Raw genomic sequence first — 27,702 nt, 5'->3', positions numbered from 1 at the left:
ATTAGATTTGCGAATTACTACTATTCGCGTTGCTTTCTTACTCTTTTTTGCATATAACGAATATCAACCGCGTTTGCAATTTTCATACTATAAATTAGCGTTGCGATATTTTCAATGCCCAAATTCTACCCTAACTGTAGCAGTAGAAGTAGTTAGTTCATTTAGTGGCCAGTACATGTGCATTTACATGTACCATGAACCCCTGATTAAAGTTAGAGTTGCAAACACTATACAATGTCCGCGTTTGCTCGTAGAGTCGCGAATTAATATTCATCGCGTTGATATGTTAGCGTTGCGACTAAACACGATTCGCGATTCTTTTTACGCAAACTTAGGAAACGGGAGTTTGCTTCAAAGATAGGGTCGCGAATGATCGATAATCGCGATTGCTATTAGAGTTGCGAATTACTATTTTTCGCGTTTGCTTTTCAGGGTAGCGTTGCGAATAATTACCATTCGCGGTTGCTTTTATTCTTGCAAGTCGCGTTTGGAATTTTTTCTATTGTAAATTAGCGTTGCGATTTTGATTGATCGCGTTGTTTGCCCCTTAGCGTTGCGTTATTTGAAATGTCAAGCTTCATCCCCATATGTGCCACTATATTGTAGTTAACAGTAGTTTGCAGTAGTTAGTTTATTTATTGCATCTGTATTTGCATCCATCATGGAAGACACCAGCATCTGGTCCATCATTTTTAGGTAAAACGCAATTTGCATTAGCGTCGTGAAACATAAATATATTTCCATTAAAAATAGAGTTGCGAATTCCTATTTTTCGCGTTTGCTTTTCAGGGTAGCGTTGCGAATAATTACCATTCGCGGTTGTGTTTTTGCAAACTTAGGCACCGGGAGTTTGCTTTTAAAATAGCGTTGCGAATAATCAGTAAACGCGATTGCTATTAGATTTGCGAATTACTACTATTCGCGTTGCTTTCTTACTCTTTTTTGCATATAACGAATATCAACCGCGTTTGCAATTTTCATACTATAAATTAGCGTTGCGATATTTTCAATGCCCAAATTCTACCCTAACTGTAGCAGTAGAAGTAGTTAGTTCATTTAGTGGCCAGTACATGTGCATTTACATGTACCATGAACCCCTGATTAAAGTTAGAGTTGCAAACACTATACAATGTCCGCGTTTGCTCGTAGAGTCGCGAATTAATATTCATCGCGTTGATATGTTAGCGTTGCGACTAAACACGATTCTCGATTCTTTTTACGCAAACTTAGGAAACGGGAGTTTGCTTCAAAGATAGGGTCGCGAATGATCGATAATCGCGATTGCTATTAGAGTTGCGAATTACTATTTTTCGCGTTTGCTTTTCAGGGTAGCGTTGCGAATAATTACCATTCGCGGTTGCTTTTATTCTTTCAAGTCGCGTTTGGAATTTTTTCTATTGTAAATTAGCGTTGCGATTTTGATTGATCGCGTTGTTTGCCCCTTAGCGTTGCGTTATTTGAAATGTCTAGCTTCATCCCCATATGTGCCACTATATTGTAGTTAACAGTAGTTTGCAGTAGTTAGTTTATTTATTGCATCTGTATTTGCATCCATCATGGAAGACACCAGCATCTGGTCCATCATTTTTAGGTAAAACGCAATTTGCATTAGCGTCGTGAAACATAAATATATTTCCATTAAAAATAGAGTTGCGAATTCCTATTTTTCGCGTTTGCTTTTCAGGGTAGCGTTGCGAATAATTACCATTCGCGGTTGTGTTTTTGCAAACTTAGGCACCGGGAGTTTGCTTTTAAAATAGCGTTGCGAATAATCAGTAAACGCGATTGCTATTAGATTTGCGAATTACTACTATTCGCGTTGCTTTCTTACTCTTTTTTGCATATAACGAATATCAACCGCGTTTGCAATTTTCATACTATAAATTAGCGTTGCGATATTTTCAATGCCCAAATTCTACCCTAACTGTAGCAGTAGAAGTAGTTAGTTCATTTAGTGGCCAGTACATGTGCATTTACATGTACCATGAACCCCTGATTAAAGTTAGAGTTGCAAACACTATACAATGTCCGCGTTTGCTCGTAGAGTCGCGAATTAATATTCATCGCGTTGATATGTTAGCGTTGCGACTAAACACGATTCGCGATTCTTTTTACGCAAACTTAGGAAACGGGAGTTTGCTTCAAAGATAGGGTCGCGAATGATCGATAATCGCGATTGCTATTAGAGTTGCGAATTACTATTTTTCGCGTTTGCTTTTCAGGGTAGCGTTGCGAATAATTACCATTCGCGGTTGCTTTTATTCTTGCAAGTCGCGTTTGGAATTTTTTCTATTGTAAATTAGCGTTGCGATTTTGATTGATCGCGTTGTTTGCCCCTTAGCGTTGCGTTATTTGAAATGTCTAGCTTCATCCCCATATGTGCCACTATATTGTAGTTAACAGTAGTTTGCAGTAGTTAGTTTATTTATTGCATCTGTATTTGCATCCATCATGGAAGACACCAGCATCTGGTCCATCATTTTTGGGCAAAACGCGATTTGCATCAGCGTCGCGAAACATAAATATATTTCCATTAAAAATAGAGTTGCGAATTCCTATTTTTCGCGTTTGCTTTTCATAAATATCGCGTTGAATGTTTATTAATTCATTTATTACGTAATATCATGTGAACGATTAATAATAATAAATATTACTTTACTAGCAATCTTCTTAAATATATGTAGAAATGTTTCCTACTATCGTTTATGTATAACTAAGAGAAACTAAGAAAATTTTGCAGATATGAATGCATAGATGACAGTAATGTTTAATTGATTAATTCTATCGCGTATCAATATGGTTACAGCTGATATTTTTCATTTGACGTGAACTTCATTTTGTAAGTGTCCATTCCGAATGTAACGTGAAGTACTGTAAATGCTCTGAATATTGTTCCTAAAGTTTCAGACTATTAATCACTTCCATTCTTGTGTTTGATTACTTTTTATGTCATTTTTATGTAATTTTTGTGCCGTTTTTGTATCGTTTTTGTATCGTTTTTAATACTATTTTACACTATAGAAAATGGAGAACAAAGAGAACGAACCAAAGATATTAAGTTGCATGATAAGGGGTAAGAATTCGTCCAGAAAATTATATTTATTACTTTTGTGCAATAATCCTTTTTATTCTCGACGTTGGTTAGGATAATTTATTTGACAAAATAAGGAAGGTTAATTGTTTACTTCAGTACATACAATAACATTATTAATTTTAAATACCAACCAATGGTTTTCGATAGTGTAAAAATATGTCCATGTATGTAGGTCCTGGTCCAGTTTACAAATTACGGCCTTTAGTTGGTTATGAAGATCATTGTCCGTCTCGACAAAGGCATCCAGCATATAGTATACGTCATCGTACCAAAATTTTTATACCAAGCGTTGGTCCTGGACCAAAATATAATGTTTCTAAATTAACAAATTATGGATTAGACAAATCACCAGCATATACAATAGCTACCAGAGAACCTTTCAGCAGTAGGTGTTCTTTTTGCGTTTCGAAATTTCTTAAATTAAATCACTATTTTCATTTCTTTATATTATTTAATTCGAGCACAATTTCGTATATGTAGTTGGTATGTATAATAATAAACATTATCAGGCTATACTTATGATATTCGCTATACTTTTTAGTAAGAGATTTAGGCCCAGGGCCAGGAGCACATTACCCAGAAAAGTGCCCACCGATGAATCACAATATCAGACCTCCAGCTTATACAATTAAATCTAGAAGTAGAACGAAAATTAGCGATACTGGTCCTGGCCCAAATGCATATACTTTACCAACATGTATAGGGCCCAAGATTCCGGACAAAAGAGCTGTGGGTGCATTTTCGATGTACGTATTTAGAATTTGCGTTAAATAATCTGTGTTCGAGACACATTTTTATACGCATAACGAATTAAATATAGAATATTTATTAAGGAGGAATTTTGATATGAAATGCATTCTTTACAATTACATTTCGTTGCTATAGAGGTGGTTATCATGAACTGAGACAAGAAGACATTGGCCCTGGTCCAGCAGCTTATACAAACATTAACATTGATGTTGTGAAACGTAGTTCTCCAGCATTTGGATTAAAGTGGAGACACGATTTACCAGATATAGATTTTAGTCCAGGGCCAAAATACTATCCCGAGTTCGTTGGAAGACAAGCACCGATGTACTCTTTCGGTATCAGACACAGCGAATGCGCTGGACTACCTATCACAGAATTAGACGAAGATTAATGTGTACACAGCTTTTTGAACGGCTGACAAATGTATTGCATCTTCGTAAAGCAATTTTATATGTGTGTAACTTAGTTTATATGTTTAAAATATAAATTTATACATTGTTACGACTCGTGTAAATTATTTTTATAGAGTTGTCAGGATTTATCATGTACAGTCGAGTCAAATGAAAGCATCAGAAGAAACGTATATGTTTCATCAAATGAAAAGTTATTGTAGAAAATCTATTACAAGTATTTCAACATTGTTTTATTTGGTTTTCGAAAAATTTTGGCGGTAGATCTTGGTGGACTGTACATTCTAAGTTTTGGCTTAACGAAAATTTTGTGGAACACCTCGTATATGCGTGAACGTTTCCAAATCACAGATATGTTCATGAATTTCAACAAACAACCGTTTCTATCTAAAATAATGGCGTACAAATAACATCAAAAATTTTAAATTAATTCAATAGTCAAAGAAATGTAAATTATCAAGCACAAACATGTCATCAAAACCGAAACCGGGACCACAATCAGACACTAAACCAGGGAAGCCGATAGTAAATGTCATATGTGGACTTAGAAGTAAATAATTAAATATGATTATCGTAGCGCGAAGAAAATAGGACAAATCTAATTTTAAACTATATATATTTGTTTGTAAGGTCCTGGTCCAAAATATAGGCTCAAGACACTCGTGGGTTTTCAAGAACATTGTATTTCTAGATATCGGAATCCAGCGTATACATTCGGTACAAGACTTCTTACTTTACAAGAATGTTTAGGACCAGGACCAAAGTATTTGATAAAGGAACCTAAACGTGAAGGTTTCTCGTTTGGATTAGTTGGAAAAACTTTTGGTACGCCCCATTTTGTTTTTACTTATTATTTGTACAATAGTATTATTAGTTACACAAAACTATTTCTTCTAATATTTTTATCTTAATGATCAATATTTAAAAGTTAGCTAATCTCCAGTTTTTCCAACTACAATTTTTGTTTCGTAGATACCTCCTGTGGACCTGGCCCGAAATATATTTTACCAGTTCCGAAAGCCCCAGCATTCTCAATCAAATCCAGAACTAAACACAGAGGCGGTTGCGCCACACCTGGGCCTTATTATGTACCGCTACCTAATGAGAGCCCAGCATTTTCTATGTACGCATTATTTTTTTTCATTGCACATAACGTGTTTATCTAGTCGCGTTATTATAGTTATTTGTGGTTTTATTAATTTCTATATCTAATACGTCACTATTTGTTAGAAGATGGCCACATTTCCACAACTTCCTTTGTCGTATTATAATCTAACAGTTCTAGTAATTTTCATGAATTTTGTACTCGAAAAATATTGGTACAAGCAAACTTTATTAAGGTACAAGAAGGTATATTTAAAATATAAAAAAATGTCCTTTTATTTAATAATACTCATTATTGACTCTTAAAGGAACCAGTCAAGTGTAAAGGGCTAATATACTAGAGTCTAGAATATTCCCATTTGTATTTATAAAGGATCATTCCTCTATAAGCAATCTTAAAAAATGATTTTAATTATTTAATAAGAGTTTAATATGTGCATTTTAGGGGGCATCGTATACCCGCTCTAAAATGTGATCCCGTGCCAGGTCCTCGTCCTTACAGTATACATTTGGTCACACCAAGGGCACCAATTTATAGCATAACTGATAGAAGAGCTGAAAAAGCAATTTGTCGCAGTCCAGGTCCAAAGTATCTTGTCAAACCTCCCAAAGCAACCCCCATATTCTCTTTCGGTGTCAAACATAGCGAATGTGCTCCTCCTTATATTGTCGAATGCGACGACCAATGTTAAAACATAAGTAACTATGAAACGTGTAACATTTGAAATATACAAAAAGGTAACGATTACATTGTCAGTTTAATATCTCGATTTTTGCGTTGGGCGATAATTTTTTACTCGCGTATAGAAAAATGAAAAGTGAAACTTTTTTAAAGTTAAATTAACCACAATCTCAGAGAACGACGGAAATATTTTTCTTTAAATTCGGTTGAAGTCGATTATAATAATAAAATCAATTGTTTGAGAACAAATTTTAGGATATACTGATATTCAAGTTAAACTCGTTAAACAATTTCATACAATAGTATTCTTTATTTACATTACATCGGAATTTTTGTACAAAGTTTACAAATTCTTCTCTCTTAACTTAAAACGAAAACTCAGGTCCTTTTAAGCTGCATCGACAAGACGAGACATTTCGAACAAGAATTTTCATACATTCATACGTCATTTATAACAAAAAATTTACGGAATATACGAGCCTTAAATTACGGAATTAAATAGTTTATAATTTGTGCTATAAAAGTAATCGCCAAACCATTATCGCTATTTTTTTTTTGAACATCATATGCCTTTCACGGCATTATTTTCGCTCGCAATTTAGACTGTTATTACCGATGAGAACATTCATTTTTCAAGCACTTAATTTTATACAAAATGCTGTCAGCCTTCCATTCACGATAATTCCTCGTTTCAAGATCGATTCACCTAAATCGTTTCTAAAAAACTCTCAAACGTATATATAATAATTAAAAATAATTCGCTCTCTTAATGAACCTTAATAACATTCTATTTTGAGACGAGAAATTACTGTATACAATTATATTTGTGAACAACGACGATTTGTTTTCTCAGCAGAGCATACAGAATACTCTCTGCACGCACGCGCGATGTCAAATTCAAAAGAAGCTACGCTAATCAACCCTTATTTAGTTTCCTTTGAATTTCTATAAACGTTTTGCCTTTCGTTTCGGGTGTAATATAGTAGATTACCACCGTGCAGACTGCCACAACAACAAAATACGCCAAGAACGGAAGCGAATGACCATAACCCAAACTTATGGCGACCCATATGTAAAGTTTACAGCCAACGGTGGCCAGGACACCGCTAAGCACGCCCACGAGACACGTGGCGATCGCCTTGATCTCCGTGGCGAAGATCTCCGACATCAGGATGATCTGTAGACAGACCAGACCGCAAGTGAAAGTGAAGACCAACAGTATGGCAGCTATGAACGGCGCCAACGAGAACGTTTCCACGTTCAGATTCATGTATTCCTTCGCGTAAAAGAATACACCTATCACGAGATTGCATATGGCAGCGATCCCGCCGGATACGATTACCAGCGGCTTCCGGCCAAGTTTGTCCACCAGGAAAATCGTTACAAGCGAGGAGACCACTTGCGTCACGCCGATGATAACGTTCATCGTGTAATCGGTCATCAGGTTGCTGGCCGACTTGAATATTAATTGACCGTATATAATAATCGGGAAGAAACCACCGAAATTATGCGTCACGGTGAACAGCATGATGATGACGAAAGCACGAAAGTTTCCACGGGATGTGAAAATATCTTTCAGGGTACCGCTCCTCACTACTTCCTCCCCCTTCTTCGATAGGGTGGTGACGATCGTTTGCATCTCGTCGGAAACGTTGGTTTTGCCGCGCAGCTTTTCCAGCACTTCTTCCGCCTGATCCATTCTGTTCTTCATCACCAAGAAATACGGCGATTCCGGCATAAACCAAAAGGAGATGACGAAACCGATGCTGGCGACCAAGAGAATCCCGGCCATAAAGGATAACGTGAACTGCGGCGCAGCTATGAACGTTACGAGGATACCCATATTGTATGTGACGCCTAGCAGAGAGTTCGCGGCACCCCGTGTATCCGTTGACGATACTTCGCCTATGTAGATCGGTACAACGCAAATAAACAGGCCCATCGCAATTCCAGCCAGAAATCTTGCCACGTACAGTTCCTGCAACAGAAGGTGGTTATCGATCATTGTGCCCGGCAACAGGGAAATTAAGTAAAATTATTTTAACTCTCGGATTAGTAGTTTATAGAGTAATTGTAATTATTTAGAATGGGGGACTCATCATCGAAATCGAACTTTCCGGTACTGATAAGCTCTACAAATTAATTCTCGATCCTTCTATTGAACTTTTAATGTACATTTATTAATAGTCAAATCAGATTTTTAGTATCAATATAGTTATCTTTGCTTCTGATTATTTCAGAATCATTAATTTCATTTGTTTCAATTTTTTCGGTTAACTTTTTATTTATCTCAAACAAACTGGTTTTCCAAATATGTTAAATAAGCTTGCTTCAAGTGTCTTACATAATCGATAGTAGTACATGTACTTTCTACTCCAAGATGTTATTGTTTATAAATTCGCTTGATCTCATGACTCTTAAATAGGAAAAATGATGGACCAATGTCAAGTTGTGCTGTTAAGTAAGTAAGATCATGTCTGATATATGTTTATACGAATTCTTTTTCTTATTTTTATGTCTCGAATCTGTTTCTATTGTACTTCCTATGTACAACGGGTGTCCAAGAAGTTTAAAGAAGTTAAGGATGTGCGTATGTGTATAAATGTGTCTTACCCAAATAGACGTGGCAATTGTAATTAAACTCCAGCTGACTAAAAGCGGTAAAGCACTGAGCAGCACAGTGTTCTTCCTGCCAATCTTGTCAGCCACGAAAATGTTAATTAGCGGTGCCACCGTGTTACCAATAGATACAGTAGCTACTAAAGTTGAAACACTCGATGCTGTGACTGGAATGGGTGATTCTTTATCCATTAGTATTACGATGCTTGGTGAATTCCATCCTATGATGAAGCCCATGGAACTTGCCATCAGGGAACCTAAACGAATAAGATTAATCGCGGTAAATTTATCGATCACTGTGGTCAAACGATGAGAAACAAAATGAGTAACACTTTAAAGCGTAATTATTAATTTTCGAATGCTTTTTAGAATTTTAAAAGTCTAGTAGGAACGAGACATTCGATCGATTTTAGTACAGGCTATAATGTAGTATCATAAAAAGTTTTTTATTATTATCATACACTAAAAAACTATGAAAGACACGAGGAGTTTGGACAATTGGATTTAGCACATATATTTTTCAAATCATATTTTTTAACAAAATGTAACAAGAAGATCGATTTTTCCAAAGGTTTGCGGTAGAATGATTAATACAGTAGAATACCTTCTTAAATGTAATTACACATTTTTAAATATCACAATCCAGCTTTGTTTCATATCGTTCGACGTGAAAAATATTTGTTTGGTAAGATAATATTATAATTACATGTGAAAATAGTCAAATACTCCCACGTTTTTGAGCCGTCCGGCGATGCGTATTTGACTTTTTCTACGTCCGTGCCCATTTCAAAAATTTTTGGGCTCCCGTACAGCTCAAGCACAGCTTCTTACTTTACAACGAGTATCTATCTGCAACTGAACTAAATCAAGTAAACGCGATCTGCAACTCTACTTGATGATTATATCAGATAACAGCTTGATATCAGAATACGTAAATCAGATGTGAAACTTACTTATCGTTAAATTTATAACGACACATAGGCTTAGATGTACGAGAAACGAGTATCCATCGTTGACAGATTCGCTTCTTCTTACGTATCGTTAAATAAAATTATTCTCGGTGGCGCTTAGTTGAGTCTTGATAAGGAGCAGCTGCGAAGTTTTTGCCAGTTTATGTTTATCAATACATTTGCAGAAAGAATAATTGGGGAAAACATTTTATCCCTACAAGGGTGGAATTATGTATATTTGTATCAATTCAGTATTTCACCAATAACATTGTATCATAAATACTTAAAATTGATAAATACAACAAATATTTTTGACAGCTATTCCTGAAGAAGGTTTAGAATAAATAATAATACTCTAATACTATTTTTAAAAGATAAAAAATGCTAAATCTCACAATGGCGGACTCCGATAAATACCATACCACAAAGTGAATTCCAGAAACGTTTTGAAACCTGAAAGAAACGTTGGCACAAGCGTATTATTACGAAAATAGCAATATTATAGCAAAAATAATTACAAATTTCTTTAAGTAATTAAAAATTGCACTTTTTTTTTGTCACACTTCGTACAAGCTTCTTAGTATCAAACTTTTCGTTCTATTCTATTTCGAAAAGGTATTTCAGTTTCCAAAAAATAAGCGAAAAAGCGTACATACTACCTGAAGGCAATTCTGTGATACATTTTAATCTTGGACCATCATTTTTACATACACGTGACCAAATTATATTGCCTTACCCCACACCACTTCTCTACTTTTTCTTTACCTTTCAAATTCTTATCTTACGTTTATTATTCTTTCGTAATTACAAGAGCAAACATAAGCTCTTCTGTAAGCACACGATGGACTATTTTGAAAATACATTCACGCGTTCAAGCTTGAATGGAGCGTTGGTAAAATAAGATTCGTTTCAAGTTGCTACTGTACCACTTATTATCATAATTCAAATTCAACTAAGCTGAAAGGGAATATCCATAATGTATCTGTTATGCGTAATAGTTGTAATTTAGTAATGTGTCGATCGTAGAACAAAATTTGTCTTCTTTGGTTGAAAATATAGAAGCTTCGTACGATAACGTGACAAGTGTTTTTAGAAGCAGCGGAACATTTATATACGGTTTCAGTGTGCGCAGTGTGAGTTTTGGTACACGCCTAATATTACGTAACCGCAGAATTAAATGATAGACGGTAAAACAGTGTTGTAATCGTAATGTATGAATGCCAAGTTCGTTTATAGGTGTCACACAAATTTCGACATTTCTTCAAATATTATCTTTTTGATTTGCTCCCAGACGTCAGATTAAACAGCTTCCATTTATTTTTTATACACTCTGTTTCAAATTTCAGGTTTAAAAATGTGTATTTCTATCGTACAGGATCGTAAATTATGTCATTCGTAAAATATTCCCAGCGTTAAAAAATGTTTTGAACCAAGGTGCACGATTTTCTGTATTTACTTCTTTTTCCAGATAGGAAATTATTTTTTATTTTGTGTTATGATACTTCAAACTTTGTAAAGAAGTTTAGAGTGGTATTGAAGATGAATCCGGAGATTTAGATGATCGATAGTAATCATTTTATACAAAATAGTAAATGGTAACCTTGTGATTTTTTTATTTAAAATAATTATGTCAAATACGGTACTTCCTCGTTAAAACGTCGCGCTTGTCCCTCGATAGAACGTACTGAATAATCCCTTCACGATATTTATGTTCATTTAAAGGATTTTTCGATTTCTTTTCGTACAAGGAACTTGTATGTTTCGGATTGTCTCGTTGTTTTGAAACACGCTGTATATTTCGATAAATATGGAGTTACGTATTCAATTCCTCCAGTAATAAAAAGTAAAATAACTAGATTTTTATATATATATATTTAGGAGAATATCATATCTAATAGAAGTTTAATAAGTTTTAACGCGACTTTGTTTAATTATTTTTAACCATATCTAGCTTAAGGCTTCTCAGAAAAGATTCTAGGAACGTGTAACTAGAAATAATCAGAATACGATTCCGTTTGATCCCTATTTAATCGTGAACATACAAATTTTTTGTTTGTTTTAGTGGTTGTCATAGCAATTAGCGCGCGACATCGTTTATGAAGATTAGGCCTCTCGTTCGCTAACCTCATCAGGCGATACACGTGAGCTTCAAACCGAGATAAAACAGTCTATTCTAAGAACAAATTAAAACGTTTCGAGCAGACTGAAGTTTGAACGTTCTAAAATCTTAAAAAAGAAAACTTTGTAATAGACTATTTGCGATTAAAAAGTTTTCTCAATCTTCTGCTTCTAAACAACAAAATATGACTTAGAATTTGATATCTATTGTAATAATAGTAATAATAATAAGTAATTACAATAAATTTTAGCAAATATCTGAATGAAATTCATGTTTCTAACGATTCATTACAAAAAAGAAATAAAGATAATTTCAAATTGCAAACACCTTATTACGAACTCGAAACACACGATCCAAAAAGAGTCAATGCAAATGTAAATATATTAGAATATACGGTTGATCGGAAATTTTAAAAATCGTTTCGAAGTCAACCGGTAGTTCAGAAAAAAATATATATAAAATCGCAGGAAGCAAGATAGAAATCAAATATTACAAGAAAATAAAACAAGCTTACACGATCATTGGATGTTGAGAGACGGTGATTTCTTATTAGGCAAAACAAAACACTTGCATAGATTTAACAATTTTACTTCTTGGAACGCATTCACAGTTCATTGCACAATGCACACTGATTAAGGTTTGAGCGAAAAATAAGGGAACCGAAGAAATGCACCGATTTTTCAAGGATCTCGAAAGTTGAGTGGGGATGATAGGATAGGTCGAGATTTAGGATGTTTCGTAGGACACGAAGGCTAGGATGACGTAGGGTTCATAGAGCACGGATGACACAGCGTTTTGCTGGTAGGATGCAATGTTTGCGTACGTGGAGAAGGTTCGAATTTGAAAATATTTACTATGACGAAAAGTCACTCACAGATATGGGGTGAACAAGAGAGCTGATTTTATCTTGGTATTTATGGATATCGATAATATTTCTCGCGTATATAAGCTGACAACTATTCAACATATTATTTGCCATTTAAAATATTTTATAATATTTAAAAATATTATATTTTCTCTTGCACACTAATGGGTTTTTAACCGTATAATAAATGTATAAATAAATAAATATTTTCCACGGTAATTGGATTTATAAAATAAAATTATTGGATTGGAAACGTATCGAAGAATTTATTTGAGATGTTATCTGAATAAAATATGCCCGAATCTGATGTTGAATATATAAATTAGATTAGTTATCGTTTCTCGTTCTTTGTCGAAGGTAATCAAATTGAGATTAAATATTACAATAGTATCCCTCGCGTGGCAGACGTTGAATAAAATTGATTAATTTTGTAGAAGCAGGAATGCATAAATTTCTTAGAATGTTTGTCGGTATTCGGTGGTGTTCTTATGGTATTTCTTTTACTATGAAATGCAAGCTGCTCGGTCTATCTCCATCATTTATCCGGCTGAAGATAATCCACCTTTGCAAACCCTCTGTGTAAGCCGCGTACACACCCTCGAGGGCATCGGCAGCTTTCCATTATACCGACCACGTCATTTTCTTTCGTGCGCGTCCTGGGCTTCTTTATCACGTCTCGCGTCATCGTCTCGACAATCGTAAAAGGAAAGTAGAGAAAGGGACAGCGGCGGCTGGTAAGATGAAAAGGGAGTTGAACGCGTAAGCATACAGACCGGAGAGAAAACAGGGTGACATAGATCGAGGAAAAATGTAGGAATAAGAAGGAGAGACAGGGGAGAAGGAGAAGGACAATTTGAAATAAGAATACGAATTGAAAGGAGAAAGGTTCCTGGACTTCTTTTCTTTCGTCCAGAAATTGAGACTTTTTTTCGTAACCGGGATTCCCTGCGGCAAAAACGAAATCTTGGACGATGGTGTAGACGATTCCACAGTGAATTTTGATGGGAATCTCGAAGAGTTGGGTAATGGAGATCCGGTAATAACGCGGGGATGAACAGTCGGAGGACGTCCGTGAGGAATTTCTTGAAAAGAGATACACTCGAGCGAATTGTAGTCACGCTCCGGGATGCTGTGCTGTAAGGTATATGTTTCCATTGTTAGACAGAGAAAAATATCGACGCGCATAAGATAAAATTAATTACAATGATATTTATTTGTACTAATCGAAGTTTCCAGTTTTATAACTGAATTTATATCATTGCTGATCTGTAATATTCTTTTGATTTCGTATTTAGTGATACAATAATCAGTTACTATATATAATAGATAAAAAATGTAGCTAAAATGTATATATAATAGATTAGAAGCAAACGTTTTGCTAAAATTGAACAAACGTTGAAGGTATTTTTGGACATGGAAAACTGGCTTGGCAATTAACGTGTTATAGATACTATTTAGCAACTAGAAATTGTCTTCACTTTATGAATTACCGTTGGTCGACAAGCACGCCCGTTCCTTTATCGGAAACAGGAAAATATCTTCGCAACATTTCTGGCCACACATTATATTTTCAGTAATGAATTTTTTTCTCGATAAAGCGTAGGATTTCGGGGGTATGTCTACTCACCAGAAACGATTGTAATTGACCCGTGCAAACGAAAATAATTTTTCCAGAACGATTTGAAATTTTTTTTTTCGCCGAAAAATTTAGGCACCCCTTGTCGATTTTTCTTATAAATTCGTTTTCAATTTTTAGTAATTTTGTTTGACGCCCTATAGAAAAGTTGTCTAATACTTTTTTGTAGGTATCCATGAGCTCTACTTCAGAAAAAAGTTTCATTGAAATATATTTGCTATTGTAGGAGTTATGGTCGTTTGAAAATTCGACCACTTTTATGTGGTTTTTCTCACTTTACGGGGTCAAGGAACAACTTTTTCAATATTGTTACAATTTCTACATATTCTTCACTAAAATACGCGTCATTTGCCGTTTGAAACATTAAAATCCCCCAATCCATTCAGGAGTTATGATTTTTTAAACATACGCACGAAATTTCAGGGAAACATGTCAACGTATGGTCAGACATTACATTTTCGGAATTTTTTTCTCGAAATTGGGTAGGATTTCGGGGGTAAGTCTATTCACCAAAATTGATTGTAATTGACCCCTGCAATGGAAAATAATTTTTCCAGAATGATTTGAAACTTTTCAATCTCACCGAAAAATTTCACCATCTACCCTGTCGATTTTTCTTAGAAATTTGTTTCTCATTTTTAATAAGTTTGTTTTACGTTCTACGGATACTTCATATACCTCGTCTATTGCATATAGTTTTACCGACGAGTCTCGCTAATGGTTCCTACAGTCCCAGAAATAAAACAATTTACGTTTACGGTACTTCGAAAAGCCTCTTATATCTGTTCGAGAGTGACGACCAGGCGAGTGTCAAATCGGCGCAGAAGACGTCGCTGCGAAATATTATAGAGTCGCGTCATTTCCTGTTCGCTGATTGGAAATTGCCAGGCCGCAAAACCGCCTGTGCTCCATTGGTAGCGCGGATATTAGCCGGAAGTGCGACCGTACTGCCGCGAAAACTTTTTGATTGTATTTCGTGTAACTGGGAAAATCGGTTGTTACACGCGTCTGGGTATTGTCAAACGATACTATGCGTTCGGCGATGTCATTTCGCGCTACGTGTGTCTCCAAGTTCGTTCGCGCCTCGATTGTGTTCTGTTTTGCCAACAATAATATGCACACACGCTTCTGACAGGGATCACGGTGGAGTCGATTACCCGGGGAACAAAACAGCCAGACCGTCGCTGGTGGAATAGCTTTAGGGAAGATGCAGAAAATGATGCAAACGTAGGGAATTTTTCGGCTCAAACGTTCTATCGAGATTATCGTTAAGTTAGTTTTACAGGGCATAACTGTCGAGGAGGAACCTCGATATTATTTTCATAGATTTTTAACACAATTTTTTTGGCAATCATTTAGAACAGGGGACTCATCATCGATTTCGATGATTTTTAAATATGTTGTAGGGTTCAATATTCTAAACAAGTTTTTATTATATACATATAAGCCCCGCTTGGCTTCAGGTAGTAGTACTAATAGAATTTTATATATATAATAAAAACTTGTTTAGAATATTGAGCCCTATAACATATTTGAAAATCATGGAAATCAACGACCAGCCCCCTATTCTAAATAAATAGTTACAGTTGTTCTACAAACTAGTAATCTAATGACTTTAATCGTGACTATCTTACTATAAATTTGTGCAAAATTATTTCGAAATTTGTTTGTTGCCATTTTGTCAATCTACGTATTGGATTCATCACCATTTGATGGATAAATAAATTATGTAGGAAAGTAATTAATCTTAATATATTACGATAAAGGTACACAGCAAACACGAAATTTAGGAAAGTCTGATATAATAAAAAGCATTCTTGTTGTTCGTCAAGAAGCAGGAATATATGTTTTTGAAGAATTTAATATTTCAGACGAAATTATACTTTCAGATGAGAATGACGGATCTGAGGTCGCACGAACTAGAAATGCAAATTCATTTTCAGTGATACCCTCTGACAAAAATGTAAATTGATTTCGTGCCACCGCAGGCCGTTTAGTTCGAAGTGTATCGAACATTTCCCAATCTTTATTACTTCCCATAGCCATAACGAGATTACCATTTATCTTATATACAATGTCCATTACGGTTGAAATTTTATATTCAATCCTAAATGATGAAAGAAGCTTTACAAAATTCAACGCGACAAACATATCCTAACAACCATGTCCCAATGTTCTAAATTTGCGTATAGAAAATTTGTATAGGACAAAAATATTTTTAAATTTAATTTAGAATAAATTACATCATAAACGTTTTTGTTGTGAAAAGAAATATAAGCGAGATATCATCAATTTTATAGTTGGCATTTCTGACAACATACCATAGTTCTCATAGTTCACAACTTAGTTCTGTTTCAAGGGTACCCACGATTTTTTTTCTGCAAAAATATTAAAAATCATAGGAGTTGCAATGTATCCAGTGAATTATTACGAGCTCTCTTTGAAAAACTCTGCACGACCTTCGTATCTCGACGAGAAAAGTAAGATAACAAAGATCTAATCTCCGGTATCGTACGTTTCTCTCGATACCGTAATGTCTCAATGATGTAAAGCAGGTTAGGCAAGTAATTTTGCATACCGTGCGAATAATTTTGAAAATCTGATTACACTCCCAGGCACTCCTTATCTCTATTGGGGTATTTTATCAACTCGTTATTGCTTCGTGTTACATTTCATTTTAAACGTCACCCCGCAGCATTTGTTATTAATTGATTTCTCCTGACAGATATACGGTACACGTCACCGCGTACTTTATAAATGCGACTTTGATGACGCTCATAAGGCTAATGTTTGCACTCCCCGTGCTTCTATTTCGTCACAATGTTTATAAATCAAAAAGACTCGAAGCTCGAGCAAGAAACAGAACTGTTAGAGATCGTAAAAGTAGTAAATCTATTTGGAATAAAGTATTTTGTTACCCGTAGACCTTTATCCGGTATTTTACCAGTGCATATAATAAGATAAATCATTTCTGCAGTGATTACGCTATTCGTTCCGGTAAACGGAATTTGCTAAATTTTCACGGAATACCATAGTTAATTCATAAATTCTGAAAACTCCAGTCACAGCCAGAATTACCAGTTCAAATCACGTTTCTTGCCATTAGAGAAACAAATGTCTACTAATGTCCGTTTATCAACAACAGATGTGGAACACCCTGGAAACGTCCCTCCGCGATTTTGTACGATGAATATTCATTCGTTCTAAGCGCTCCTATGTCTGCTCGCCTTGTCCGACTCTGTACTTAGAATCAATTAGAATGATAAATGATTTGCGTGCGATGCTCCCATTATGAATGGTTGTTCCAACGCTGTCGGAAGGCAAGCGCGGTTTATAAATTTATCGAGTTATCACTTGAAAGAAAAACTGCATCTGCGTGCACGTTCGTACGCGATCTATTCTCTATGCGCTGTGCTTTTTATACAGAGCTGCTTCGTTTCACGTACAAACATTGCTAATATATCGCACTATTACCTTTCGTTATCCGTCTAATTGAAATAACTCGTATCCGATAAAGGTACAAGGATGATACTTAAATGGAGAATTTCTCAATCGTAAGGGATAGAAATGTTCAATTCACGATTATTCCAATGCACGAGACGCGTTTAAAAAGCGAAGAGAAAAGCACAGTGAGATTTCAAGATCGCCAATCGATGGCCAACAAGGTCACAGTCAATGATATAAGCCACTGCTGACATAGCTAAAATCATGGAAGTCGTAGATCGATTTACGGAGTCGTAGATCGCTGATGCACACCAGATAATAATGCCCACTGCGTGTTCCTGCGCAACCACATTTTGGAACGATGCCGATAACGTCGTGATATTGCACGCTTTTTGTTAGTTCATTGTTCGCCCGCACTAGTAATCAGTTTAATTGTAATTGGAAATCAGCCAAACGAACTATAATTCGAGATTGAGTGCTCTCGCTGTAACGTAATCGAGATCGTTTCGAGGCGAACGATACGTACAGAGTGGCTCATAAATACATGTCCAGGGTGTAAATCTGCTCATTAAAAAGAGTAAGAAACACGGTATGAACGCGTATGTCTGATATTCCTTAGTTCTCGAGTTATGAACGATTAATAGAATTTGTTAATAATCCAAATTGGCGGTTTTTTTCTTTTTCCTCTAATTTCCAGTAAGGGCACTCAGCAAATTATTTTAGCATTTTTTCCAAAAATTTTTGTAAAATCTTTTTTTTTTGGGGGTTATGTAACTATTTCGAATTTTTAAGAATAGTATTAGGCGAAACCTGTAGTCCATGCACAATAATACTCCGCTCCAGTTATTTAATTATTAAAGTACTATTTAATAATTATATTTAATAATTTAAATTGGAATTAATAATTATATTTAATAATTTAAATTGGAATGAATTAAAATGAAGGTAACGAAAATTAACTATAACTTGAATCATACAATACCGATATATGATTTTTGATATCATGTTTATTAACGTTATAACTTTATTTTACCATATAGGGTGATACGTAAATAATTAACTCTCGAGTGATACAGGGGACTGGCCGTTGTTGGCGAATGGAGTCGTTATTGTTACCGATTGTCTAGGATAATGCGCGACAACGACAATCTATCCGATCGAGTATACAACAAACCAGCTTCAATGAACAACGGAGAGTTCGGAGCAAAGGTTTACGAGGGAAGAGTGGACGATGGTCCACGGTCAAAAGCTGCACGTGCAGGATCGTCGTAGATAACGGCATTAATTGAATCGATATCGGACGTGCCATGGTCTCGCGTTATTCTATTATCGAAGCAGCTATTGTCTTCCATGCTTTATAGTCACCTCCCTCCCCCCCCCCACCTCCACCTTCGTATTTGACATTTCACACCTCAACAAACATCTATAGCTTACTATCTGTGTCGTATCATTTTTTCACTTTCTCTCGAGCCATTTGAAAAAACCTGTCACTGACCTACGGACATTGGTAAACAAAATAATTGCTAGAGATTCGATTTAACAATCTTCTAATTTGTATTAATTGAAAAATCATTAGCAGTCACAGTTACTATTTACATTTATGTATCGAGGGCTTCTTTTAAGCATTCATTTAACGTTGGTATCAGTGCACACGAGTTCCTATTCTTTTTCAAGCTTTCTTGAGAACAATTTTCGACTCATTTTGTTACGTAGAATCAACCCTTTGTCGGGGTGTACTACAGTAAAGTTTCACATTGATAAACCGATACATCTATCTGTAGTATGATATCTGTATGGGGTGAATTCATTGCATGCAATATGCATTGAACAAACGAAAAAATGAGAGAGAAAACCGTAAAACCGGCTCTGTCATGTTAAAGGATCCAGAGAAATCGTACTCGGAGTCGGTCTGTTTCCGAGAAGCAGCATTAAGGGGATGTGAATTGGATTGACATTACCTACGGGGTCCAAGTTCCCGTTCTATCCCTTGAGAAATCAGCGCAGCGGTGCCACTAACACTGCGCAACTGTTGGGTACTTATACGTGCATGTAAGTGCAACCGACGAGAAACAGAACGCGGGTAGGGGTTAGTATATCTGGCAATTGTACACGAGTGGTTAAGCTTGTCTCTTTATTGAGTCTATAGCGACGTGAAGGGTATTATCAATCTGCACCACGCATATGCGCGATCCAGTTTGATGGAAATCTGTCGAAGGGGGGAGCACGAAATAGTTCCCTTTGAGATTAATGCACAGAGAGCTAGTTCCGAAACCGGTAACGAAGTTTCGAGTATCAGCATCTAGATTTCACGATTGATTGGAAATTCACCGCAAATCTATGAATTTTGCAAGTCGGCGTAATTATAGTGCGCCCCGGCGTTCGGATTTTAGTAGAACGTATCAAATTTACAAAGCGTTTGAGACGCTGCGTGGTACGTTAATCAATTTCGATCAACACGGACTGGTTTAGAGCCTATTAGCGTCGATGAACATAAATATGGAAGAAGTGAGGTAAATGGAATTCTATATCAGATGATTTCGTTGAGCCACGATGGTCGATAGACTTATCTTTTGAACGTAATCAGAAAATAAAATTTGCATTCGTAGTTAATGTACTTAACTATTATTTGGAATATATCATACGAGACTGACGAGATGTTAACGAAATTCCATGCATGAGATTCTGTATTCTGGATACAATTGCATCATCGAAAATATAATTGATCAACTCGTGGAGCGGGGGAGACAGTGTATAACTTTTACTAAACCATTTATGTACTGACAAAGTAATGTCCACCAATCATGGTCAAGGTAATTGAAAAAGACATGCACCATTGGACGTGGGAAAATCCTCATTGGATTCGAAACATTGAACATCGAGAGCAATGGACCGTTACTGTGTGGTGTGGCACAATCGGAAATCGAGTAATTGAACCGTATTTTATTGGACATTGAACAAACCTAAAGAACTTAATTTTCCTGACAGGTACATTGTGTTATAACCATATATAGAAGCTCGAGTGGCGGAGTTCTACGGCGGGTGCAACTAGAAATCGATCACATATGTTCGTCGTGATCTCTGAAACGAAACTCGGGGTGTAGCTTCGTCGATGGATGCTTAGACTTCGATTAGATCCTTTCGATATTTAAACACCTTGTTTTTGATGATAGAATAAAGTATCAAAAGGAAAATAATAACAAATAACTTTTTCGAAGATTATATTTTTTAGAGATTTTAAGGTCATTTATGTTTTTCCAAATACAATGATATATTTTTATTATTGTACAGTCGTAGCTGATGCAAAAGAGAATTCAAATTTACAGAATAGGTTGACCTTCAAACGACTTTGAACTGTAACAAGCGTTCGCGTCTTACAAATTTTCAAATGTGATAAATAAATTTATGAAAATTAACGGTAATCGTTTAACGAAAATGTCTGAGGACCGATTAAAAAATTGCAGTCCAGACTGGAATGTCTCCTTAATTGGCGAAAATACCTTTTTTTCAGCGGTATTTATGTTGCTTCCTGAGGAATCGTGCAACGTTTGTACCGATAAAATAAAAATCTTGAAAGGAATATCCAAGAATTTAAAACTTCAGACCGCCGGGAATCAAGAAGAGGGTTAGAAGTGGAAGAGGGGGGAAAAGAAAGGGAAGCGGAAACTGCCAACTCCTCTAATTAGCAGCGTTCAACGTCGCGAAAGGCCGTAGTTTTCAAGACCAGGACGAACAAAAATGCGTCGGATTTAAAAATACTAGCGGAAATTCAGATTACACGCCTGGTTTAAAGGAGAAATGTTCGTACCTGGATTCATGGAAAATCTCATCTCCGACCTAGATGCTATTTCCGTTGGTTGATTGAAAATCCTGAACCCTGATTTTCAAAGGCGGCAGATATTCTTCGGCATTCCGCGGCCATGATTATTTTCTGCAAGAAGTCTGAGAGGAAGGAACGCAGTCTGAACAGGAGATTAGTAACGATCGTTTATTCTGATGCGCCCGCCAGCTTATTAAACTCGAAGCTACGCTATTATCTGCCACATAAACGTTCGATGTAACTATTTCTAACCTGACAGTAACGTACAGTGACTCTCGAAATTGATCTTTTTGTTTAGACTATCATCCCTGATTAGCAATTCTTGGAAACTGTTTGATACATATCTAGGAATTGCTGATCGTTAAATACGGTTTTAATTAATAATACTTACCCGATAGAGATGGATCCTTTCAGATTTTCCGGTATTTGCAATCTCTTGAAGGATCTGATCACGTGATGAGGCTGGCGGTCGGATAGGAGCCACACATCCAATAGCTTTTACGCTATGGTCAAAATTTCCTTTGTCTTTGAAATTGGATCAGCGTAAGGCCCCGATTAAAGTGATTTGTGACTTGGTGCTGGTGTTTACTTAACGTAGTATCGAACCTCTGCGAGTCGACGGATTACTCGCCGTTTTGGGCAGCCCGACAATCCATCGAGCTAAGTCGATCAATTATTGACCTCGTGGAATTTCTCGATACCAGACCCCCCACATGGAAGCTGCAAGAATCTGCAGAGATCGTATAAGGGAGATTTTCAAATATATTACAGAACTCAACGTTTTGAATATCTCGAAAATTAAAGCTGAACAGGGGTTGAAACTTGTCTAGAATGTTGAGCTCTATAACGTGTTTGAAAATTATCGAAATCGCTGAGGAGTCCCCTATTCTAAATAATTAGATTTTCTAGAAAATAGCTTTAAAAAAAATGTTAATGTTAAAAGTTAGGTTGTACATTTTACTCCATTCTCGGATAATGTATGCGCCGTGAAAACAAAAACAGTCTCATTTAACGTCTATTTGTTTTCTTCCGTTACGGAGCTTTTTAGAACGCTCACCTGAAGGAATCGGGAAAAAAGAAGTAAAATAAGTCGCAGACGTATTTTCAGGTAGTACCGTTGGACGGTAGCCTACGTGTACATGCGACTATATATATTAAAGATTTACATAGTGCAAGCGATAAACAGTTTGATTTTAAAATAGTCTGACGAAGATTTGAATATAAAGCAGTGGTTTTTTATTTAGAGAAGTGAATACTGGTGTGCTCAGCTTAGAGAAACTAATGAATATTTCATGCAATAAATTGGTTCGAGACTTAAGGTCGGATACTATATTCTTGATATGCATAAGATGTATGAAAGTATAAACCTTCGTGAATATTGCATGTCACCAAATTCTTCGGGCGAACAACATTTCATTTGCATAATTGATGACGATTGAAAACAACGTGAAAAGATTTGTTTGCTAAGTTTGTTGGGCACAACATTTATTCGGACAAGTTTTTATTCACTTGAACATTAAATATAATTTTATTCTTTAATTAAGATTCTAATCTTCCTGCAACAAGTAATGGTTACAAATTTTATTTATACAAAAACCATTGTTTGCCTTTTGAATCATTAAAATCCTCCAATCCGTTCAGAAGTTATGAAATTTCAGGGAAACATGTCAACGTATGGTCAGACATTACATTTTCGGATTTTTTTTTCTCGAAACTGGGTAGGATTTCGGGGGTAAGTCTATTCACCAAAAATGACTGTAATTGACCCCCGCAATCAAAAATAATTTTTCTAGAATGATTTGAAATTTTTTAATTTAATTTTTTAGTCTCTAGAATCTCCCATTAAAATTTTTCTCAATGGTGGTCCAACACCCTGTATAGGATGTATATTACGAACAATATATTTCTTCAGCAGCTTATATTTTTGTCCAGCATTAACAGAGATTCTTTTGTTTCAAGAATCCGATAGATCGGTATTCTCTCGCCGGTGGTACACATTTCGCTTGGGTAGCATTAAAGCTTTGAAAAAACTTTAAGACAATTCGGCACACAGGAAATACTTGTCCCAGAGGCGCGAAGCGAACGTATTACGGTTCTGTTCGTCGGCTGTTGCCTACAAAGGCATCTTTTTCTCGTGGAAAGAAGAGACCATGGACGAAGAAAAGCGAGCTATTCACGGAGTTCAGCGGAACAAAGGAAAACTTGCATCGTACGTTAAGCAGTAATCGTGCCGTGGCGCAAACATGGTTGTGAACGCTACGTCGCAGTCCCTACCTTCGCGAAATTATATCTATGGACCAATTATGGATGGCTTCGTGGACGTCCGCATACCAAAACGCTCCGAGGCCATAGTAAGCAGGACCAAAGGTGGCAAAAGGATGAAGGTGTGTCGTAGAAATATGCGACGCCCATTGTTTGCAAATACTAATCATCGGGTAAAGTTGGAGCTCGAACTAAGACCCACCCCTGCTTCTCTGCAACTCCTGTGAAACTTCCTGGCGTTCTCTGTCCAAATCTCTCATTTCTTTCTACCTTCCTTTGTTCTCTGCCCCTATCTGTACAGGGTGTTGGATTTATCATGAGGATTTTAAGTATCTACGCTGAGAAATTATGGAAAAATCGCTGGGGACCAGTGGCGAAGAATTTGCCCCCTCAAGGTGATCTTCAAGTTTGCTGCACACTCTCTTGTGGAAATACAACAAGACACGTATAATGATTTTAAATGAAAAAGAAGAACGACGTATCAGGAAAGTGAAACGATCAAAATACCAAGAAAATTTAGCCACAACATTCTAGATATTTTTCTTGCTTTTCAATCGAAGAAAATATGTCTCGTCAATGTCATTTTCAATGAAAACAACTTACTTTTTTTGGGGGGTAAATTAAAAGTTCTTCGATACTTTGTTTTGCAAAAGATGATGTTTCAAAGCTGGCAAAATATTTTTTGCAAAGTCAGCAATGCAAGAATAAACAAAACTTGTTATAATGTACTTTCTTAATGTACAGTTTATAATTTTATACAAAACAAACATTTTTTGCTGGAAATATGAACAGAAATTCCAACGCTATGTGCAATTAATGAAATATGCCAGGTTCAAAGATATTACATTCCATTGAAAAACTGAAGCGTTTCCTCGCAATATTATCCTCGCAGTGTCAGTTATAAGAGATTATTCTCACAAAGGGATTTCCAATTTTGTATTAAATACACTAGCACTCGATACGAACCCATGACCTTAGGCTATTGGTCAGTGAATATTGAAAATCCAAGAATTTTCTCTTCGCTGAAAGTCTAAATCAGAATTGACGATGCAGAACGGACGAACATTTAAAGGATGCCGGAAGTATGCCGAAGGAATTTAATAAAGTACCGCAAGGAATAATTGTGCAAGGTGTCTTTGTGATAGAAAAAAAAAGTTAATCGGTTGCTTCGATTGCAGGAGCTTCCACGATGCTATCGTGTTATTTTCAGTTTAAAAAAAAATGTATCTTTCATTGGAACGAGACACGAGAATCGATATCGAAAGCTGTAATATTGCACTAGTCTTTCGAAATGAGAATTCTTTTAAGAGACAACATCGAACCAATAAACTCGTTACTCGTTACGAGGAAAAGAGTATTCCTACCGAAAAAAATGTACACAAATATCGAGAATGCATCCAATGGCCGTGCATGGGCAGTTCGTTATGCAACGACGGTCGGCGTTGCTTGACGGAAGTGCCAGGGAAACAGTGTGACGCTTAAACGTTTTAAAAGTTAAATCCTCGCTGTCGTCGGTCTGGCTAGCCAAACGCGTAGAATTCAATATCTGACTGCATCAAACATGCCGCTCGAATTGAATGCCATCGTTTTTCAATGCATTGCAAATGCGACCATGAATCTGTTAAAGCCTTGGTAGTCGCGAAGACTGCACGCAGTGTGCCTGTCCGTTGTATATCAATGTATCCAACCATGCGTCGACAGAAAACGAACAGAAATCTACTTTCCTGGTTTGCTTCGCAATCGTATTTAGGTTTGTAGCCGAGCAAATATGTAGGGTAAAGAACGAATTCTTAGTTCCATTTTCGATGACAAGAATGGCAGGAAAAATCTTAAGATACGATGCACGATAGTTATAGGAAAGACGAATCGAATATAATTTTTTGTATTGGTAATCGTAGCATAGTTCTTGTACTCGCCAACAGAGGGCTACGCTCAACCTGTATCTCTCTCGCAAGCACTCGAAGAGGCCACTTACTCTTATATACAGGATGTTGTATATTTATTGTGCACGAAAGTTACGGTTAAATTATGCACCCGATACCGAGCAAAGATAATATGTCTGAGAAGCACGGCCGGAAATGCCATTTTGTAATAATGAAACTATCTTCTTGAATCGCGTCATTTAAACTTGTACACAATAAATTAACTATGAAACTAAAGTAGGGAAGGCACTATGCACGGGCCACAGTCAAATATCAGCTTCCCAGAGCTAACTTTGATGAGAGAGCAACAGTCGTTACAGTCGTAGACGAGGAAAACCCGGCATCCAGCATATCTCTGGAATCACCAGCGCACGTGGCGAACGTCACATGTGCCACCTCGAACTTTTAATTGGACTTTCTTGGACTTTCTCACTTACGTCTCCTAGATCGATTCTTATTCTGTATGCCTGGTTCCATTCGGAGGGTATGCAATCAATGTCTGCGACTGTACGAAGAATCTATCACTTCCGACGAAACTTTTTGATATTGATAAGGATTAGAAATGTTCAATTTACGAATCACGTCTGAGATTCATTTTAAGAATCATTACTGTACGCGAAGTATATTATTTTTGTTCAATACTGTATCTGATAGCAAAATAGTTTGGTGGGATAGAAACGTTCAATTTACGAATCACGTCTGGGATTCATTTTAAGAAACCATTACTGTACGCGAAGTATATTATTTTTGTTCAATACTGTATCTGATAGCAAAATAGTTGGGTGGGATAGAAACGTTCAATTTACGAATCACGTCTGAGATTCATTTTAAGAATCATTACTGTACGCGAAGTATCTTAGATTCTTGTCCAACGTTATATCTGGCGGACATGAAATAATTGGGGGAGATAGAAATGTTCAACTTACGAATCTGGGGTTCATTTTAAGAAACCGAAACCATTACTGTACGCAAGGTATATTATTTTTGTTCAATACTGTATTTGATAGCAAAATAGTTGAGAGGGATAGAAACGTTCAATTTACGAATCATGAGTTCGTTTTAAGAATTATTACTGTGGTAACAGGCAGAAGCCTACTGTTGTAGGGTTGGGTCTGGTTGCAAGGGCTACCATGATGAAAGTAAGGGAAAGCAAAGCAGAACGTACTACGCAAACAACAATACGCAATCAAATAGTTGATGGCTGACGTTCGCATTACAGTACTATTGTCGAACACCTCTGACGGAATTTTGGAATTACCGCGTCGCTTCGACGATGACTGTTAATCGTTCGACCGCGTTCGATCTACAGGGCGAGTAATGCAACGTGACGACTCAAAATAACTAGGTACATTATTCCGTTGGAAAACCACTGCCAATTTCTTTACACGATCTTTCTGCACTATTATTCGAATTATTATCGAAATTCAAAACTATGCGAAAACGGTACCCGAATTTATCTCGCGAGTATTATAATAACGATCATGATCGTTGCGTTTAACGGTCCGAATTAATACGTATTACGAAAGTCATTCGTTCTGACGAAATTGTACGTTATTGATGTGAATTATGCGAACAATCCCATCGATTCTGCAATTTATTATATCGGCCTGTCGCTCTAACGATAATTAAGGTAATTTCACCTAGTTAAATTTAATTATAAGAGATTCATATTTAACATTTCCTCGTTAGTACGGCGAAGGCGAAGTGTTGAGCTTCCCATGATAATCGTTATTGCCGTAATTAGTTTCGTTCCATCATTCAACATTTTCTAAATTCCTTACTGCAATTTCGCCACTGGATAATGAATTTAGTTCTTTCGAATTTACGCGGCCACGCGTCGTTGGGAAAGTTTTTAATCGATGTTCCCAATCAACACTTTCGTCCGCGAACGGAATGGCTTTAAACAGACATTTTTTAAATTTAGAATCTAAAGCTTTTCGCGGGCGGTGCTTCGAAAGAATTCGTCTATTTCAATTTCGATAGAAATGCGATGAGATCTCGGATATGTCAAGAGAAACTCTTCAGGTT

General features: G+C 36.3%; 3 protein-coding genes across 3 annotated transcripts; 2 read left to right on the top strand and 1 right to left on the bottom strand.

Annotated features, from left to right (window-relative positions):
- The first annotated feature begins 3,024 nt into the window (after window positions 1–3,024).
- On the top strand, window positions 3,025–4,235 carry LOC122400098 (outer dense fiber protein 3-B-like). The gene is made up of 4 exons (XM_043401334.1): window positions 3,025–3,073; window positions 3,267–3,479; window positions 3,636–3,840; window positions 3,980–4,235. Exons 1-4 carry the CDS (start codon window positions 3,025–3,027, stop codon window positions 4,233–4,235), a joined length of 723 nt encoding a protein of 240 aa, XP_043257269.1.
- Window positions 4,236–4,722: 487 nt separating this feature from the next.
- LOC122400256 (outer dense fiber protein 3-like) lies at window positions 4,723–6,050 on the top strand. Its single transcript, XM_043401610.1, has 4 exons — window positions 4,723–4,804; window positions 4,885–5,079; window positions 5,227–5,377; window positions 5,804–6,050. Exons 1-4 carry the CDS (start codon window positions 4,723–4,725, stop codon window positions 6,048–6,050), a joined length of 675 nt encoding a protein of 224 aa, XP_043257545.1.
- Window positions 6,051–6,403: 353 nt separating this feature from the next.
- LOC122400095 (facilitated trehalose transporter Tret1-like) lies at window positions 6,404–9,509 on the bottom strand. Its single transcript, XM_043401332.1, has 3 exons — window positions 9,366–9,509; window positions 8,654–8,916; window positions 6,404–8,018 (listed from the first exon to the last, which is right to left on the bottom strand). The coding sequence occupies exons 1-3, from the start codon at window positions 9,442–9,444 to the stop codon at window positions 6,957–6,959; spliced, it is 1,404 nt and encodes a 467-aa protein (XP_043257267.1). The 5' UTR covers window positions 9,445–9,509; the 3' UTR covers window positions 6,404–6,956.
- Between the last annotated feature and the right edge of the window lie 18,193 nt (window positions 9,510–27,702).

This window comes from Colletes gigas, unplaced genomic scaffold (assembly GCF_013123115.1).
Source record: "Colletes gigas isolate AHSC1104 unplaced genomic scaffold, ASM1312311v1 Colletes_gigas_Sc00016, whole genome shotgun sequence".
NCBI lineage: Eukaryota > Metazoa > Arthropoda > Insecta > Hymenoptera > Colletidae > Colletes > Colletes gigas.
This window is presented reverse-complemented; position numbering and strand designations above follow the sequence as displayed.

What these genes read in the sequence shown, in the direction of transcription:
- LOC122400098 (XM_043401334.1), top strand. Translation starts at nt 3,025, where the DNA reads ATGGAGAACAAAGAGAACGAACCAAAGATATTAAGTTGCATGATAAGG. An exon ending in ATTAAGTTGCATGATAAGGG is followed by an intron (nt 3,074 to 3,266) that starts GTAAGAATTCGT and finishes CCATGTATGTAG; the next exon opens with GTCCTGGTCCAGTTTACAAA. An exon ending in TACCAGAGAACCTTTCAGCA is followed by an intron (nt 3,480 to 3,635) that starts GTAGGTGTTCTT and finishes TATACTTTTTAG; the next exon opens with TAAGAGATTTAGGCCCAGGG.
- LOC122400095 (XM_043401332.1), bottom strand. Translation starts at nt 9,444, where the DNA reads ATGGGCACGGACGTAGAAAAAGTCAAATACGCATCGCCGGACGGCTCA. An exon ending in GTATTTGACTATTTTCACAT is followed by an intron (nt 8,917 to 9,365) that starts GTAATTATAATA and finishes TTATTCGTTTAG; the next exon opens with GTTCCCTGATGGCAAGTTCC. An exon ending in CAATTGCCACGTCTATTTGG is followed by an intron (nt 8,019 to 8,653) that starts GTAAGACACATT and finishes CTTCTGTTGCAG; the next exon opens with GAACTGTACGTGGCAAGATT.
- LOC122400256 (XM_043401610.1), top strand. Translation starts at nt 4,723, where the DNA reads ATGTCATCAAAACCGAAACCGGGACCACAATCAGACACTAAACCAGGG. An exon ending in TGTCATATGTGGACTTAGAA is followed by an intron (nt 4,805 to 4,884) that starts GTAAATAATTAA and finishes TTTGTTTGTAAG; the next exon opens with GTCCTGGTCCAAAATATAGG. An exon ending in GAGAGCCCAGCATTTTCTAT is followed by an intron (nt 5,378 to 5,803) that starts GTACGCATTATT and finishes TGTGCATTTTAG; the next exon opens with GGGGCATCGTATACCCGCTC.